Here is a 20401-nt window from a genome sequence, read left to right as displayed (position 1 = left end):
GTGACGTGTGTTTTTACCTTAAGCACAGTCTAAAAGGACAGTGACATGTGTTTGTACCTTAAGCACAGTCTGAAAGGACAGTAACATGTGTTTTTACCTTAAGCACAGTCTAAAAGGACAGTGACATGTGTTTGTACCTTAAGCACAGTCTAAAAGGACAGTAACATGTGTTTTTACTTTAAGCACAGTCTAAAAGGACAGTGACATGTGTTTGTACCTTAAGCACAGTCTGAAAGGACAGTAACATGTGTTTGTACCTTAAGCACAGTCAAAAAGGACAGTGACATGTGTTTTTACCTTAAGCACAGTCTAAAAGGACAGTGACATGTGTTTGTACCTTAAGCACAGTCTAAAAGGACAGTAACATGTGTTTTTACTTTAAGCACAGTCTAAAAGGACAGTGACATGTGTTTTTACCTTAAGCACAGTCTGAAAGGACAGTGACATGTGTTTTTACCTTAAGCACAGTCTAAAAGGACAGTGACGTGTGTTTTTACCTTAAGCACAGTCTAAAAGGACAGTGACATGTGTTTTTACCTTAAGCACAGTCTAAAAGGACAGTAACATGTGTTTGTACTTTAAGCACAGTCTAAAAGGACAGTGACATGTGTTTTTACCTTAAGCACAGTCTAAAAGGACAGTGACGTGTGTTTTTACCTTAAGCACAGTCTAAAAGGACAGTGACATGTGTTTTTACCTTAAGCACAGTCTAAAAGGACAGTGACATGTGTTTTTACCTTAAGCACAGTCTAAAAGGACAGTAACATGTGTTTTTACCTTAAGCACAGTCTAAAAGGACAGTGACATGTGTTTTTACCTTAAGCACAGTCTAAAAGGACAGTAACATGTGTTTGTACTTTAAGCACAGTCTAAAAGGACAGTGACATGTGTTTTTACCTTAAGCACAGTCTAAAAGGACAGTGACGTGTGTTTTTACCTTAAGCACAGTCTAAAAGGACAGTGACATGTGTTTGTACCTTAAGCACAGTCTGAAAGGACAGTAACATGTGTTTTTACCTTAAGCACAGTCTAAAAGGACAGTGACATGTGTTTGTACCTTAAGCACAGTCTAAAAGGACAGTGACATGTGTTTGTACCTTAAGCACAGTCTAAAAGGACAGTGACATGTGTTTTTACCTTAAGCACAGTCTAAAAGGACAGTGACATGTGTTTTTACCTTAAGCACAGTCTAAAAGGACAGTGACATGTGTTTTTACCTTAAGCACAGTCTAAAAGGACAGTGACATGTGTTTTTACCTTAAGCACAGTCTAAAAGGACAGCGACATGTGTTTTTACCTTAAACACAGTCTAAAAGGACAGCGACATGTGTTTTTACCTTAAGCACAGTCTAAAAGGACAGCGACATGTGTTTTTACCTTAAGCACAGTCTAAAAGGACAGTGACGTGTGTTTTTACCTTAAGCACAGTCTAAAAGGACAGTGACATGTGTTTGTACCTTAAGCACAGTCTGAAAGGACAGTAACATGTGTTTTTACCTTAAGCACAGTCTAAAAGGACAGTGACATGTGTTTGTACCTTAAGCACAGTCTAAAAGGACAGTAACATGTGTTTTTACTTTAAGCACAGTCTAAAAGGACAGTGACATGTGTTTGTACCTTAAGCACAGTCTGAAAGGACAGTAACATGTGTTTGTACCTTAAGCACAGTCAAAAAGGACAGTGACATGTGTTTTTACCTTAAGCACAGTCTAAAAGGACAGTGACATGTGTTTGTACCTTAAGCACAGTCTAAAAGGACAGTAACATGTGCTTTACCTTAAGCACAGTCTAAAAGGACAGTGACATGTGTTTGTACCTTAAGCACAGTCTAAAAGGACAGTGACATGTGTTTTTACCTTAAGCACAGTCTAAAAGGACAGTGACGTGTGTTTTTACCTTAAGCACAGTCTTGCTGTCTGAGGATGGCGTGCGGCCTGACCACAGCGCAAACTTACAGGGGTCTCCTTCAACATGCTCTGTCACCCCCAACTCTGATGTCTGACAACAACAACAACAACAACAACAACTTTCAAACAACCACATAAACTCTATACAACCAGTACTGTAGCAACACTAAGAGACAAGACAGCACCAGGAAAACAGCTTTACAAAACACCAGATAGTCTCTACAGGTGACAACACTCAGTCTATGAGAGACGCAATTATACCATTGTTCTTCTAAAGCAGAGCAGCTTGTCTGAGATGAGTGGATATTCACTGTTAATGAATGTAGAATGAGGCCAGTTTATGTCATCAGACACACACACGCACACACACACACACACACACTTCAGATGTCAGACAGATGCAGCCGGCCTGATATGCTGGCCTGATATCTGGTATGACGGAGACATGCTGGGACTGAGAAGGTGGTAACCCACTACACAAGCTCTAGTCATGGCTTTTTCCCTCTTCCAAAGAAAACAGATATTAAAGAAGAGCAATGTAAAGAGGAGAAAGGTTTAGCTGTGTGAGACTGAAGTCAGATCAGGGATCCTGTCCTACCAGCAGTTTGCTCTTGTAGACGTATTTGGTGCGTCCTGCTGAGTCTTTCATCTCCTTGCTGAAGACGAGGGAGAACTCAAAGAGAAAGAGGTGGCGGTCACGGCCCTTTCGGATCAGGGATTTAGGATCCCAGACCTGGAATGTGTCCTGTAGGATCAGCTCTCCCTGAACATCCAGATTCTCATCGAACCCTGTGAGACATGACAGCTGTGTCCACTCCCATCTCTCCACACATTCTAACATTACAGCTAACACATGCTTAACTGTTCATAATAAAGCATAAGACCTCAAATGGGAGGCAAGCCTCCGAGCTACAGCCAAAATAACGGGGCTTGGAACAGTAGTTTGAAAAGGTACAAATGTGACCTCTGGTTTGATGCGCACAGATAAATTCATTCAGGTCTGAAGAATCATATCTGATTAATTGTACTATTGATTGTTCAGTGATGAATGGTAATATGTATTTTTAGGTTTGAGTGTCTTGGTGTAAAGTGCTTGTGGTGCTGCTGGTGTGTCATGTTGTCTGTCTGTACAGCTGTTATGTAAATGACATTATGTGTTTTTGGGATGTGATGTGATGTGTGTTTTTTGGGGATGTGATGTGATGTGTTTTTTGGGATGTGATGTGATGTGTGTTTTTTGAGATGTGATGTGTGTTTTCTGGGGATGTGATGTGTGTTTTTTGGGGATGTGATGTGATGTGTGTTTTTTGGGATATTATGTATTTTTTGGGATGTGATGTGTGTTTTCTGGGGATGTGATGTGTGTTTTTTGGGGATGTGATGTGATGTGTTTTTGGGGATGTGATGTGAAGTGTGTTTTGGGGATGTGATGTGATGTGTGTTTTTTGGGATGTGATGTGATGTGTGTTTTTTGGGATGTGATGTGATGTGTGTTTTTTGGGATGTGATGTGTTTTTTTTGGGATGTGATGTGATGTGTGTTTTTTGGGATGTGATGTGTGTTTTTTGGGATGCGATGTGTTTTTTGGGATGTGATGTGTTTTTTGGGATGCGATGTGTGTTTCTTTGGGATGTGATGTGTGTTTCTTTGGGATGTGATGTGTGTTTTTTGGGATGCGATGCGATGTGATGTGTTTTTGGGGATGTGATGTGTGTTTTTTGGGATGTGATGTGTGTTTTTTGGGATGTGATGTGTGTTTCTTTGGGATGTGATGTGTGTTTCTTTGGGATGTGATGTGTGTTTTTTGGGGATGTGATGTGATGTGTTTTGTGGGATGTGATGTGTGTTTTGGGGATGTGATGTGATGTGTGTTTTTGGGATGTGATGTGATGTGTGTTTTTTGGGATGCGATGTGTTTTTTGGGATGTGATGTGATGTGTGTTTTTTGGGATGTGATGTGTTTTTTGGGATGTGATGTGATGTGTTTTTTGGGATGTGATGTGATGTGTTTTTTGGGATGTGATGTGTGTTTTTTGGGATGTGATGTGTGTTTTTTGGGATGTGGTGTGATGTGTGTTTTTTGGGATGTGATGTGTGGTTTTGGGATTTAATGTGTGTTTTTTGGGATGCGATGTGTTTTTTGGGATGTGATGTGATGTGTTTTTTGGGATGTGATGTTTTACCCTCCAGCATGCTAACGTGCATTGCATCATTGGCTCTCTTCGGAACACTCAGCATCACCTCCAGACCATCTTTAATCTCTCCCTTCCCCTCTTCACAACAGCTCAGCAACTCCTAACACAAACACACAGACACATACACACACAGATATATACAGCACTGGTCAAAATGATTAGAAAACCTATTCAAAATTAATAAAACTGTTAAAGTACTGTTTGGTACATCATTTAGACAACTGCTGGTTAAACAATTAGACCATAACAAACAATTTTAAAGTCTCAGACTATTGTGCTGTAAATTTTTTTAGCAAGATCCCATTCAATATTTTGTGTGACCGCCTTTTGCAGCAATTACATGTAACCAGCAGTTGTGTAAATAAAGCATCAAATAGTACTAAATGTAAGTCTTGTTAATTTTGAACAGGTTTTCCAATAATTTTGAATGGTACTATATATATATATATACATATACATGGGTCATTCCGTATCAAATCAGACAGAATCCAGGAAAGCGGTTGTTGCTCCATCTCAGATTTTGTTCAAAGTTTGTCTATATAATGTTTGGGTCCCAAAACTGAGGCCTGTAAAATATTTTTGCTCAATTCCAATGTTTTTATATATTTTTTTTGGCTCTGGATATTTCTTAATTTTTATATTCACAAAAAAAGACTTATCTGGGAAGCCATGTTCGGGCATTAATGTCTTAAGTATCATTCTTAGCTTCACCAAACTTTGTAGGATGGAAGACAAACATGTTTTCAGTATGACTGAAAACATGTTTGTAAATACAACGCATTTACTGCATGCCTATTGATTTTCTATAAGGTGCTAGATTTGCATCCATATAGTATCAATCATTATTTTTTTCTGCAGATACAGTCTTTTATTAATTTTGTGCCAATATTTGACGCCTCTACCACTGATGGACATGAAGTTTTTAAGAATAAAACAAGGCGTGGTAGCTTTTTTCGGGTCATTTTCATGGGACCAAAATGGGGTAGCTAGTAAGAACATGAAACCCAAATCTAGGACCTTACAAAAATAAAATGGCATGCAGCACAGGCTTTTAATGGTTCAGTCATACTGAGAACATGTTTGTCTTCCATCCTACAAAGTTGAGGCTAGGAACAACATTTATCAAGATATTAATGCCAAATGTGGCTTCCCAAATAAGCGTTTTTGAGGCTACAAAAATGAAATAATATCAAGGGATGAAAAGATATGACAACATAGGATTTGAACAGAAATATTTTACAGGCCTTGGTTTTGGGACCCATTCATGATATAGACGAGGTTTGAACAAAATCAGAGACGGAGCTGCAACAGCCTCATCTGATTTGACATCGAATGGCCCCTATATACACACACCTCGATCTGCGATTTGTTCCATCAGAGATTTTAGTCATTTCTGTTACACACAACTCTGTCGGTTCCCTTATATATAGTTCAGTCAATTTCCTGCCTAGTGTGGATATCACATAATTATTTTTTACATTTTCCTTCCAAATTTAATAACAAATCACCACAGGTTGTCTGTTTATTTACTTCATCAGACACTATCTAAACAAAAAAAGATGTTTACATATCGAACATCATATGGGGTACCTGATACAAACTAACTGTACTGAGATAATTACTTAATACAGATGAATCCAAACTAACTGTACTGAGATAATTACTTAATACAGATGAATCCAAACTAACTGTACTGAGATAATTACTTAATACAGATGAATCCAAATTAACTGCACTGAGATAATTACTTAATACAGATGAATCCAAACTAACTATACTGAGATAATTACTTAATACAGATGAATCCAAATTAACTGTACCGAGATTGTAGTGGTTATTTCTTTTCCTACTGATAACCACTATGGTGGCTGAGCAAAAATGTCTGACTCTCCTCACCCAAAACAGTCCAAGGTCCACAGAAAGATGTTGTTCAGGAAATAAAGAAATATTTTTTACAAATGATAAAAGAACACAATGCTGGGGGGGTTGAAAACTGAAATGAAAAGGAGGATGAACTAAAACAAAGCAGGAGCAGTGTCTGTGTCAGCCTGGGCTTGAGGAGGATGTGAGGTCAAAGACTGTCTCTTCCTGCTCTGGCCACACCCTCCAGGTAGCATCACCTGGCTTTATCTGTTAATGTCATTCCAGCCACTACATGGTGTTAAGCTCAAAAAACAAAAAAGGAGTGTGAGACACTGCAAACTCAAAATATAATCATTTTGGCTCTTAATCAAGTGGAAATGTATTATTTGAATGTATTATGTATTGCACACAGATGGGAGTGTCAAAGAAAGAGAGAGAGAGGGAGGGAGAGAGAGAGAGAGAGAGAGAGGGGGGGGGCACAAAGAAAGAGAGAGAGAGGGAGGGAGAGAGAGAGAGAGAGAGAGAGAGAGAGATGAAGCTCTTTGATGTCGGTGGCTTTCCTCAGGGCAATTTGTGAGTTATGCAGTGTAAGGGTACTGCTGTGTTGGAGACGGTACCTTGAGTAGAAGCTGATATTTGGTGATCCTCTGCACTGGTTTGATCAGGTAGGAGGATATAGAGTTTGTCAAACCATGCCTCTGCTGTATATCCTGCATACACAACCAGGGTCACATTTAAGACAATGTTAGGACAATGTTAAGACAACATTCAGACCAGAACATATGGTTCAGAACATGGGCCATCCACCAAGAGAGCAGTCTCCTTGGGAAAGTGAGATACTCTTGTCATTCAGTTAAGAGCTACAGTTATGAAACAGTAAGATGAAGCAGAATTACAGTTATGAAAATGTAAAATGAATCAGTTAAACAAAAACAGCTTCTAGAATGGATTTTGTAGTGGCATCATTTTTAGGATTCGCTGTTGTCTGATGACCTCATTCATGTTGACGATCATGAAATTTGTCTTTGGTCTGTCACATGATGAATTCTTGTATTTCCAACTTTTTGGGGAAATGTGATGTGTTTCACAAAGTCATTAAATCAGGAGTGTGGCACTGAGTAACAGGGGAACCTCTTCTGACAGCCAACCATTTATTCCAAAACCGTGGTTAAAACCCTTTCAAACCTTCACCCCAGCACCCAGAACAATGATCCAACCACAGAAACACACCAGTGTGTTACAGATCTTATACACTTCCATTTATGACAGGGTACCACTCCACTGAACAAGTACACAACTAGAGACCACAGTGTGGTTTCTGTTTTACTCTAAAATAAAGCTACCTCTATCTCTCCAGAGGTCATTTAAATGGACTGGAAGGTTACACTAACACAGAACTGCTGATAATCATTACAGATGAATTAATTACAAATAAACGAACCAACAACAGTAATAATTAGCCAATATATCCTACAATTGGCAGGGGTTTGAAATGACTTTTCACAAACAGGATGGACGGCAAGACACAGAAGAGTAAAGAGACAAGAAACAGAGAAGAGTAAAGAGTCACAGACACAGAAGAGTAAAGAGACACAGACACAGAAGAGTAAGGAGACACAGACACGGAAGAGCAAAGAGACACAGACACAGAAGAGTAAAGAGACAAGACACAGAAGAGCAAAGAGACACAGACACAGAAGAATAAAGAGTCACAGACACAGAAGAGTAAAGAGTCACAGACACAGAAGAGTAAAGAGAAACAGACACAGAAGAGTAAAGAGACACAGACACAGAGAAGTAAAGAGACACAGACACAGAAGAGTAAGGAGACACAGACACAGAGAAGAGTAAAGAGACACAGACACAGAAAAGTAAAGAGACACACACACAGAAGAATAAAGAGACACAGACACAGAAGAGTAAAGAGTCACAGACACAGAAGAGTAAAGAGACACAGACACAGAAGAGTAAAGAGAAACAGACACAGAAGAGTAAAGAGACACAGACACAGAAGAGTAAAGAGTCACAGACACAGAGAAGAGTAAAGAGACACAGACACAGAAGAGTAAAGAGTGACAGACACAGAAGAATAAAGAGACATAGACACAGAAGAGTAAAGAGTCACAGACACAGAAGAGTAAAGAGGCACAGACACAGAAGAGTAAAGAGACACAAACACAGAAGAGTAAAGAGAAACAGACACAGAAGAGTAAAGAGACACAGACACAGAGAAGAGTAAAGAGACACAGACACAGAAGAGTAAAGAGGCACAGACACAGAAGAGTAAAGAGACACAAACACAGAAGAGTAAAGAGAAACAGACACAGAAGAGTAAAGAGACACAGACACAGAGAAGAGTAAAGAGACACAGAAACAGAAGAGTAAAGAGACACAGACACGGAAGAGCAAAGAGACACAGACACAGAAGAGTAAAGAGACACAGACACAGAAGAGCAAAGAGACAAGACACAGAAGAGTAAAGAGACAAGACACAGAGAAGAGTAAAGAGACACAGACACAGAGAAGAGTAAAGAGAAACAGACACAGAAGAGTAAGGAGACACAGACACAGAAGAGTAAAGAGAAACAGACACAGAAGAGTAAAGAGTCACAGACACAGAAGAATAAAGAGACATAGACACAGAAGAGTAAAGAGTCACAGACACAGAAGAGTAAAGAGAAACAGACACAGAAGAGTAAAGAGACACAGACACAGAAGAGTAAAGAGACACAGACACAGAGAAGAGTAAAGAGACACAGACACAGAAGAGTAAAGAGTCACAGACACAGAAGAATAAAGAGACATAGACACAGAAGAGTAAAGAGTCACAGACACAGAAGAGTAAAGAGTCACAGACACAGAAGAGTAAAGAGACACAAACACAGAAGAGTAAAGAGAAACAGACACAGAAGAGTAAAGAGACACAGACACAGAGAAGAGTAAAGAGACACAGACACAGAAGAGTAAAGAGATACAGACACGGAAGAGCAAAGAGACACAGACACAGAAGAGTAAAGAGACAAGACACAGAAGAGCAAAGAGACACAGACACAGAAGAGTAAAGAGACAAGACACAGAAGAGTAAGGAGACACAGACACAGAGAAGAGTAAAGAGTCACAGACACAGAAAAGTAAAGAGACACAGACACAGAGAAGAGTAAAGAGAAACAGACACAGAAGAGTAAAGAGAAACAGACACAGAAGAGTAAAGAGTCACAGACACAGAAGAATAAAGAGACATAGACACAGAAGAGTAAAGAGTCACAGACACAGAAGAGTAAAGAGTCACAGACACAGAAGAGTAAAGAGACACAAACACAGAAGAGTAAAGAGACACAGACACAGAAGAGTAAAGAGACACAGACACAGAGAAGAGTAAAGAGTCACAGACACAGAAGAGTAAAGAGATACAGACACGGAAGAGCAAAGAGACACAGACACAGAAGAGTAAAGAGACAAGACACAGAAGAGCAAAGAGACACAGACACAGATGAGTAAAGAGACAAGACACAGAAGAGTAAAGAGACACAGACACAGAGAAGAGTAAAGAGACAAGACACAGAAGAGCAAAGAGACACAGACACAGAAGAATAAAGAGACACAGACACAGAAGAGTAAAGAGAAACAGACACAGAAGAGTAAAGAGAAACAGACACAGAAGAGTAAAGAGACACAGACACAGAGAAGAGTAAAGAGAAACAGACACAGAGAAGAGTAAAGAGAAACAGACACAGAAGAGTAAAGAGACACAGACACAGAAGAATAAAGAGACACAGACACAGAAGAGTAAAGAGAAACAGACACAGAAGAGTAAAGAGAAACAGACACAGAAGAGTAAAGAGACACAGACACAGAAGAGTAAAGAGACACAGACACAGAAGAGTAAAGAGACACAGACACAGAAGAGTAAAGAGACACAGACACAGAGAAGAGTAAAGAGACACAGACACAGAAGAGTAAAGAGTCACAGACACAGAGAAGAATAAAGAGACATAGACACAGAAGAATAAAGAGACACAGACACAGAAGAGTAAAGAGTCACAGACACAGAAGAGTAAAGAGACACAGACACAGAAGAGTAAAGAGAAACAGACACAGAAGAGTAAAGAGACACAGACACAGAAGAGTAAAGAGTCACAGACACAGAGAAGAGTAAAGAGACACAGACACAGAAGAGTAAAGAGTGACAGACACAGAAGAATAAAGAGACATAGACACAGAAGAGTAAAGAGTCACAGACACAGAAGAGTAAAGAGGCACAGACACAGAAGAGTAAAGAGACACAAACACAGAAGAGTAAAGAGAAACAGACACAGAAGAGTAAAGAGACACAGACACAGAGAAGAGTAAAGAGACACAGACACAGAAGAGTAAAGAGGCACAGACACAGAAGAGTAAAGAGACACAAACACAGAAGAGTAAAGAGAAACAGACACAGAAGAGTAAAGAGACACAGACACAGAGAAGAGTAAAGAGACACAGAAACAGAAGAGTAAAGAGACACAGACACGGAAGAGCAAAGAGACACAGACACAGAAGAGTAAAGAGACACAGACACAGAAGAGCAAAGAGACAAGACACAGAAGAGTAAAGAGACAAGACACAGAGAAGAGTAAAGAGACACAGACACAGAGAAGAGTAAAGAGAAACAGACACAGAAGAGTAAGGAGACACAGACACAGAAGAGTAAGGAGACACAGACACAGAAGAGTAAGGAGACACAGACACAGAGAAGAGTAAAGAGTCACAGACACAGAAAAGTAAAGAGACACAGACACAGAAGAGTAAAGAGAAACAGACACAGAAGAGTAAAGAGACACAGACACAGAAGAGTAAAGAGACACAGACACAGAAGAGTAAAGAGACACAGACACAGAAGAGTAAAGAGACACAGACACAGAGAAGAGTAAAGAGACACAGACACAGAAGAGTAAAGAGTCACAGACACAGAAGAATAAAGAGACATAGACACAAAAGAGTAAAGAGTCACAGACACAGAAGAGTAAAGAGTCACAGACACAGAAGAGTAAAGAGACACAAACACAGAAGAGTAAAGAGAAACAGACACAGAAGAGTAAAGAGACACAGACACAGAGAAGAGTAAAGAGACACAGACACAGAAGAGTAAAGAGATACAGACACGGAAGAGCAAAGAGACACAGACACAGAAGAGTAAAGAGTCACAGACACAGAAGAGCAAAGAGACACAGACACAGAAGAGTAAAGAGACAAGACACAGAAGAGTAAGGAGACACAGACACAGAGAAGAGTAAAGAGTCACAGACACAGAAAAGTAAAGAGACACAGACACAGAGAAGAGTAAAGAGAAACAGACACAGAAGAGTAAAGAGAAACAGACACAGAAGAGTAAAGAGTCACAGACACAGAAGAATAAAGAGACATAGACACAGAAGAGTAAAGAGTCACAGACACAGAAGAGTAAAGAGTCACAGACACAGAAGAGTAAAGAGACACAAACACAGAAGAGTAAAGAGACACAGACACAGAAGAGTAAAGAGACACAGACACAGAGAAGAGTAAAGAGTCACAGACACAGAAGAGTAAAGAGATACAGACACGGAAGAGCAAAGAGACACAGACACAGAAGAGTAAAGAGACAAGACACAGAAGAGCAAAGAGACACAGACACAGATGAGTAAAGAGACAAGACACAGAAGAGTAAAGAGACACAGACACAGAGAAGAGTAAAGAGACAAGACACAGAAGAGCAAAGAGACACAGACACAGAAGAATAAAGAGACACAGACACAGAAGAGTAAAGAGAAACAGACACAGAAGAGTAAAGAGAAACAGACACAGAAGAGTAAAGAGACACAGACACAGAAGAGTAAAGAGACACAGACACAGAAGAGTAAAGAGACACAGACACAGAAGAGTAAAGAGACACAGACACAGAGAAGAGTAAAGAGACACAGACACAGAAGAGTAAAGAGTCACAGACACAGAGAAGAATAAAGAGACATAGACACAGAAGAGTAAAGAGTCACAGACACAGAAGAGTAAAGAGTCACAGACACAGAAGAGTAAAGAGACACAAACACAGAAGAGTAAAGAGAAACAGACACAGAAGAGTAAAGAGACACAGACACAGAGAAGAGTAAAGAGACACAGACACAGAAGAGTAAAGAGATACAGACACGGAAGAGCAAAGAGACACAGACACAGAAGAGTAAAGAGACAAGACACAGAAGAGCAAAGAGACACAGACACAGAAGAGTAAAGAGACAAGACACAGAAGAGTAAGGAGACACAGACACAGAGAAGAGTAAAGAGTCACAGACACAGAAAAGTAAAGAGACACAGACACAGAAGAGTAAAGAGAAACAGACACAGAAGAGTAAAGAGAAACAGACACAGAAGAGTAAAGAGTCACAGACACAGAAGAATAAAGAGACATAGACACAGAAGAGTAAAGAGTCACAGACACAGAAGAGTAAAGAGTCACAGACACAGAAGAGTAAAGAGACACAAACACAGAAGAGTAAAGAGACACAGACACAGAAGAGTAAAGAGACACAGACACAGAGAAGAGTAAAGAGTCACAGACACAGAAGAGTAAAGAGATACAGACACGGAAGAGCAAAGAGACACAGACACAGAAGAGTAAAGAGACAAGACACAGAAGAGCAAAGAGACACAGACACAGATGAGTAAAGAGACAAGACACAGAAGAGTAAAGAGACACAGACACAGAGAAGAGTAAAGAGACAAGACACAGAAGAGCAAAGAGACACAGACACAGAAGAGTAAAGAGACAAGACACAGAAGAGTAAAGAGACACAGACACAGAGAAGAGTAAAGAGAAACAGACACAGAAGAGTAAAGAGACACAGACACAGAAGAATAAAGAGACACAGACACAGAAGAGTAAAGAGACAAGACACAGAAGAGTAAAGAGACACAGACACAGAGAAGAGTAAAGAGACACAGACACAGAAGAGTAAAGAGTCACAGACACAGAAGAGTAAAGAGACACAGACACAGAAGAGTAAAGAGTCACAGACACAGAGAAGAGTAAAGAGTCACAGACACAGAAGAATAAAGAGTCACAGACACAGAAGAGTAAAGAGACACAGACACAGAAGAATAAAGAGACACAGACACAGAAGAGTAAAGAGACACAGACACAGCAGAGTAAAGAGGAAATGAGACATTAGAGATGAGAGGAGAACTGTGCTTCACTCACATGAAAAAAGCTTCCGGCATGTTCTAGGATGAGCTGGTTGGAGTCTGGTTTATTTTTACAGTATGTCACGTAAATGTTGAATTTGTCTGCCTGGAAGAAAATAAAGTAATAAAGTCAGCGTAGGAGCCAAGTTTCAGTTGGAATTTATTTTCCTTGAGAGACACTTGTATTTTGATTTAGATTCACTTGCCTTTGGTTCAAGACTTTTATTTTGACATTTGTCACATACCGCAAAAAAGTTAAGATGGCGTCTTCCATATGCCCAAGAGAGCCTCACAGTTTATAGACACAAGAGGACGCTGATGAACAAACAGTTTTTTTTTGCTTTTCCACTTTTTCACTTTGCCGCCTTTCCACTTTTCCGCTTGCCACTTCTCCGCTTCTACACTTAACACTTATCACTCAACCCTTCCAGCAAATTTGATTTAACAACTGTATATCACCTGCCTGCATACCTGTCTGTTTGCCTCCCTACCCCTTTGCCTTCCTGCCTGCCTGTCCGCTTGCCTGCCTCCCCACTTGCCTGCTCACCTCTCTCTGACCACCGGCTGAACACAGGTATGACTCACAGCCGGTTACAGTATATATCAGAAAGCGTGTAACAACTAACAGCGTCTAATATTGGATTTGATTTCTGGTCAATACAGTCAGTTTTTGATGTATGAGGAAAACACATCTTCCTTAAATAAACAAAATACACACACAAACACACACGCACACGCACACGCACACGCACACGCACACACACACGCACACACACACACACACACACTGTGTAACTATTGTAGCCCATAACTAACATGTTTAAAGGCATCACACTAAAGAGATTTTACCCCTCTGGACAGTAAGGGGGTTCATTCTTCCTGTATATTAAAAAAAGATTAATCTTCCACACACTCCTGACTGAGGCATCTCTGGAGGTTTGGGGAGTCGATGGTTATGAAGAGGTTTGGGAAGACAATGGTTATGTGGAGGTTTGGGGAGTTGATGGTTATGTGGAGGTTTGGGGAGTTGATGGTTATGTGGAGGTTTGGGGAGTCGATGGTTATGAGGAGGTTTGGGGAGTCAATGGTTATGAGGAGGTTTGGGGAGTTGATGGTTATGAGGAGGTTTGGGGAGTTGATGGTTATGTGGAGGTTTGGGGAGTCGATGGTTATGAGGAGGTTTGGGGAGTTGATGGTTATGAGGAGGTTTGGGGAGTTAATGGTTATGTGGAGGTTTGGGGAGTCGATGGTTATGAGGAGGTTTGGGGAGTTGATGGTTATGAGGAGGTTTGGGGAGTTGATGGTTATGAGGAGGTTTGGGGAGTCAATGGTTACGTATTCACTGTGGTCTGGCTGGTGTGAGACTCTGATGCGGAGTTACTGGCGTGATAGTCCATGGACTGATGATGTTTTTGTTTTAGTTGTTTTTCTTCTTTATGACTGTTTTATTACTGTGTATGTCAGCCGCACTGGGGTCTGGTAAGATATAACTTTTTTCCATTTGATCTTCTCATAAAAGGACCATTTACCTTCTTACTTCTGGCATATGTTCTGAGGATGCAGTACTTTGTTGTAAAACCCAGTAAACAAAAACAGAGATCTTACCCACGTGACAAAACAGTGCCCCACATCTTCAGGTAACTGCTCGTAATTGACCAGCTCTTTAAGGAATATGCTGGAATCATAGAAAACCATGTGGAAATTAGGCTCATATATGCACATTTACGCCGAGATATAAAAAGTAAGACATTTCTGAGATCCATCAGTCAGAACAAGAGAGCAGCATGCCTCTCCAACAGCAAGGACTAGTCACAAAAACTAAACAGATCTAACAAAGGTTTACAACAAAACAGGATCAAAAACTAAACAACTATAACAATGTCGACAACAAACAAGAATCAAAACACAAAACTTAAACAGGTATATCATGTTTGCTACCAACAGGATAAAAACCCGTTGGGAAAAAATAGCTCCTTACTTATTATGGAAATCATAAATCTCCTGTATATTCCCAAAGATGATGTGCTCTTTGTTAAGGATGCCAGGAGGAACCTCCTCCACACCGCTGGTCATCTCCCACAGGTATGTCTACGTGCACACACACACACACACACACACACACACACACACACACACACACACGCGCATGAGCACACAGTCACACACATACACACGGACACACACACACACATGTGCAGAGACACACACACACACACACACACACACACACACACACACAGAGGAAACATGGACTGAAGTGAACTCCTATAACTCAGCATTATGATGAACAACACAGCTTTAGTCTGTTAGAAATGTTCTTACCTCTAAACACTGATGTAAATCTCTGACATAGGCCTTTTCAGTTTGCAGCAGTTCTGCCATTATGAACCTGTGGGAAGAGTCACTCTTTTCCCTATTACAGTTCACAGAGGCTCAGGAGAATGTACACCACTCACAGCTCAATGTTTATTCCAGTACCAGTAACAGCCCAGTCTCCTTTACACGCCAAAACCATCTCTCTCACCCCAAAGAAAAAAGACGCTTGCAGAGAACACACTCACTCTTTCTTCCTGGCAGATTTCCTCTTCTCCTCATCAACCTCATGGTTGGGGTCGCGTAGTTTGACCTCAGGGTCAGTTAGGCTAGCAGGGATGATGTCTAGCTCCAGCTCCTTATTATTCTGTTAGTGAAACAGAGACACTGCCACTCAGAGCACTGCTCCACAACCTCACAGCTCCACTCAACAGCCAACAGGATCAAGCCCTGAGTCTGACTACTGACACCTCCCCCAGGGAGAATTAACTAAACACCTGAAACCAGATCCTGACCCTGCCTGATGATGATGACCAGAGGATGTTGAATTTTCCCGTTTTGTTCCTGTAAAGAGACTTTTCTCAGGTCTCATGTTTTCCTGTTTCTTTAAGGATTCTTACGATTTCAGCCAAAGGCAGTTCCCATGTTCCAGACATACTAAGCACTGCTCACTGGAGGGTCAGGCATAGTGTCCTGTAAAAACTGCTCAGAGACAATGGCTGCTGTAAAAAGCGCAGTGCAAATTAAAAGTGAACAGAACTGAATTACTGTAGTTGTAACATTTGTGTCATGGCCAGTGCAATGTTACCTGACGTCAGTGGGTATGGCTGCATACCAAAGCCAGTAACATCAGGCCCATTTCATTACCACTCTGTCACTGTCAAAGGGAGTTTTACAGGCGTTTCCTCCAATACATGAGAAAAACATGAGTGGACTTCCTTTGTGTGAAGGCCAGATTAGTAAAGCTAATGTCAGCCGGTGCTGGCTGACGACATGTATTACTCTGAGAGTGGAGATCAGCAGAAGTTTGTTTAAACTGACATACTTTCATAGAAAAAAAGATGTTGTCTGTGTGTGTTTTCAGGATAATGAGAAACTGTATGTGTGTGTTTTAATAAAAGCTTTTGGGTAGGTGAACGTCAAAAGTCAAACAGGGGAGGTCGTAGAGCAAGTTAATACAGTTCAGTTAGAGTCACATTTTCTGTAGCCTCACGTAACCGAATATCTGAACTAACACAACATATAAATGTGGTTTGAGCTGCAGAGACATCGGAGTTCAGACACCAGACAACACAGCTAAATCTGGCTCAATAATATTAACTCTAATCTGCTCCTAAGAAAATGAAAATATACATTATTTTTGAACTGTTACTCAGCTGTTGTGACAACCATTACAGTTTGAACTGAACCAGTCCACTAAGTTAAACAGCTCAAACGTGTAAGGCCGGTCCCCATTTTGTGCTTGATACATCAAATGAAATGTTCGTGGTACTGAATTCAGCTACTGACTTTCTCTCATTGCCTCTTATTACGCCTGGTTGTGCAGGTTCGACTTACAATTGGGTTGTACATTTTGTTATTTGGTTTGAAAGGAATTCATTGAAATAAATACAGTCATGCACAGCATAACGTCCGTTCAGGCAATGTCCGAGTGCGTATACGTCATATAAGGTTATAATAGGCAATGTCCGAGTGCATATACGTCATATAAGGTTATAATAGGAAATGTCCGAGTGCATATACGTCACATAAGGTTACAATAGGCAATGTCCGAGTGCATATACGTCATATAAGGTTATAATAGGCAATGACCGAGTGCATATACGTCATATAAGGTTATATAGGGGAATGTCCGAGTGCATATAGGTCATATAAGGTTATATAGGGGAATGTCCGAGTGCATATACGTCATATAAGGCTATATAGGGGAATGTCCGAGTGCATATATGTCACATAAGGTTATAATAGGCAATGTCCAAGTGCATATACGTCATATAAGGTTATATAGGGGAATGTCCGAGTGCATATACGCCACATAAGGTTATAATAGGCAATGTCCGAGTGCATACACGTCATATAAGGTTATAATAGGCAATGTCCGAGTGCATATACGTCATATAAGGTTATAATAGGCAATGTCAGAGTGCATATACGTCACATAAGGTTATAATAGGCAATGTCCGAGTGCATATACGTCATATAAGGTTATATAGGGGAATGTCCGAGTGCATATACGTCATATAAGGTTACAATAGGCAATGTCCGAGTGCATATACGTCATATAAGGTTATAATAGGCAATGTCTGAGTGCATATACGTCATATAAGGTTATAATAGGCAATGTCTGAGTGCATATACGTCATATAAGGTTACAATAAGGCAATGTCTGAGTGCATATACGTCATATAAGGTTATATAGGGGAATGTCCGAGTGCATATAGGTCATATAAGGTTATAATAGAGTTCAGAAATCCCGATCGGAGAGTGGGTCGTAGCGAATGCAGCAGCTTCCCGCGCGTGTGTATCTCATCACTCTCGTATATACAGGGACTGCACTGTCAGGTGAATATTGGTACAGTGGCCTACATATATAAACCATAACACATATGCTTTAACAGACATAATAAACGCCTGTGTGACTGGCTTATGCATGCGCTCTACTTTCTACTGTTACTGTGAACTTTTCCTACTTACAAATAAAAAGTTTACCATATAACTGTGTATGCTTCAACTCGTAGGCAGCAGCATATAAGTATAAAATATGGTGCACACACAATGTCCAAATCACATGACGTCCTATTTCACAGAATGCATTTTGGACGTTAAGTGACGCATGACTGCATTTCAAAACACTCAAATGAATTTTTAATTGTAACCTTGAATATAACAAACGTTAAATACTGGTAAAAGTAACAATCCCACTGAGGTAACAAAAAACTGGACCAGTCAGCACTAAGACTGGCACGAAAGATCATGGAAATGTGAGGCAATTTTTTTTCTTTAAAACCTTTCTAAAAGTATGACCATTTAAAACCTTTCTAAAAGTATGACCATTTAAAACCTTTCTAAAAGTATGATCATTTAAAACGAGACATTTATGAGCAGAGATAGAGGGGCCTTATGGGGATGTGTGAGGTGAAGACACAGTGTCCACGGAGGGGTCTCTGACCTCAGAGCTGATACCCAGGGCTTCCTCTAGGCTGCTACCATATGCTGCCATCCTGAGTGAGAAGTCCCGGTACCGTTTGTCTACTGCTGTGACCCATTTCTTCAGCTCGGCCACATGCATATGGCCCTTCTCCACAAAACTGTCAGCCAACTGGATCAGAATCTTCACTTTCTCCTTTGTTTGCTAAGGGACAGGACATTTGAGTCAGTGCATATTTGAGCGTGTGTGTACGTGCATCTGTGTATGGTTCATCCTGAGTGTTGTGTGAGCAGATGGCTGTCACTGACTGAATACCATTAGGAAGGACATGAGTGAGGAAAAACATTCTGAGGGTAATTTGACAGTGATTTGAGAGAGAGAGAGAGAGAGAGAGAGAGACTAGCATGTAAAGCAGTAGCTGTGTGTCTGCGTGTGTGTTTTTTTACCTTGGCTGAGACCCGGAATTCATCATGCTCTTTCAGAAGCTCTTGTGTTTTTTCATTTGTCTCCCCTGGGGGGCTGTGAGTGGAGAGATAATATTCTCCTTCTTCCTGAATCCATTCTAATGCCTTCAGGGGAAGAGAGAGGAAGAGAGAGAGAGAGAGAGAGAGAGAGCACTCATTTTTTTCTCTCCCCCAGAAGGGTCTCTGTTAGGCACTGAAAACATACACTGTTACCACGAGGCCTCTATGTTACCAGATATATGAAATTACAAGTCATATGAACATAGGGCGCACACTGTCACTCACCTGACACTCACCCTGAGGCTCGCTGACATTCACCTGACACTCACCTGAGGCTCACTGACACTCACCTGACACTCACCTGAGGCTCACTGACACCTACCCGAGACTCACCGACATTTGCCTGACACTCACCTGAGGCTCGCTGACATTCACCTGAGGCTCACCTGAGGCTCACTAACATTCACTTGACACTCACCTTAGGCTCACTGAGATTCACCTGAGGCTCACCTGACACTCACCTGAGACTCACTGACACTCACCTGAGACTCACTGACACTCACCTGTTTAGCACTGCGTTCAAACACAACATACTGTTGGCACTGGTCTAACTGGCGTTTCTTCATGGTCCAGAAGTGCAGAACCCTGTTTTCTCTCTGTAGCAGTTCATTCAGGATCGCTGAGAACCAGTAACATACACATCATCATTCACTTTCCATCGTCTTTACTGTCTAGATACAACAAAGACCGGGTAGATGGGGTCACACACATCCACACGGAGACATAGACAGACAGACCGCCTCAGAACAATTAAAATGAAGTACCATAAAATTAGAAACTTGTGGTTATTTCAGTTCTTTTAGAATAATCAGTTTTTAAGTCTCTAGTGATGGTGAACCCTGAGTCTTACCTTTGACCTGCTGCTCAGGGCCACGGGTGTGGCCAGCGGCGCCTGTTGTGCCGACGTTGTTGCGGTGGATGTATTTAAGGAAGACCTCCGCGTTTCTCCGTGCCAGAGTACAGGCCTGAAACACAGACACATGTGCACATCTCTCACACAGCTGTCTGTCTGCCAAAAACCAGACTGACTGTCTGTCTGCCCAAAACCAGACAGACTGACTGTCTGTCTGCCCAAAGCCAGACAGACTGTCTGTCTGCCCAAAACCAGACTGACTGTCTGTCTGCCCAAAAACAGACTGACTGACTGTCTGCCCAAAACCAGACAGACTGACTGTCTGCCCAAAACCAGACAGACAGACTGTCTGCCAAAAACCAGATTGACTGACTGTCTGCCCAAAACCAGACAGACAGACTGACTGC

General features: G+C 41.0%; 1 protein-coding gene across 3 annotated transcripts in view; it reads right to left on the bottom strand.

The window, feature by feature from the left end:
* kalrna (kalirin RhoGEF kinase a) overlaps positions 1-20401 on the bottom strand; it is a 185556-nt gene that overhangs the window by 44764 nt on the left and 120391 nt on the right. For all 3 annotated transcript variants that reach the window (XM_030787300.1, XM_030787301.1, XM_030787303.1), the window contains exons 20-32: positions 19992-20106; positions 19645-19760; positions 19064-19186; positions 18639-18821; positions 15718-15836; positions 15479-15545; positions 15135-15244; positions 14762-14831; positions 13173-13262; positions 6583-6675; positions 4091-4202; positions 2506-2696; positions 1897-1998 (exon numbers count right to left, since the gene is read on the bottom strand). In XM_030787300.1, the coding sequence (XP_030643160.1) occupies positions 1897-1998; positions 2506-2696; positions 4091-4202; positions 6583-6675; positions 13173-13262; positions 14762-14831; positions 15135-15244; positions 15479-15545; positions 15718-15836; positions 18639-18821; positions 19064-19186; positions 19645-19760; positions 19992-20106 (1491 nt within the window). The remainder of the gene's footprint in view (positions 1-1896; positions 1999-2505; positions 2697-4090; positions 4203-6582; positions 6676-13172; positions 13263-14761; positions 14832-15134; positions 15245-15478; positions 15546-15717; positions 15837-18638; positions 18822-19063; positions 19187-19644; positions 19761-19991; positions 20107-20401) is intronic.

Source organism: Chanos chanos, chromosome 10 (assembly GCF_902362185.1).
Source record: "Chanos chanos chromosome 10, fChaCha1.1, whole genome shotgun sequence".
NCBI lineage: Eukaryota > Metazoa > Chordata > Actinopteri > Gonorynchiformes > Chanidae > Chanos > Chanos chanos.
The sequence above is the reverse complement of the archived record's forward strand: the minus strand, read 5'-3'. Positions and strand labels throughout refer to the sequence as shown.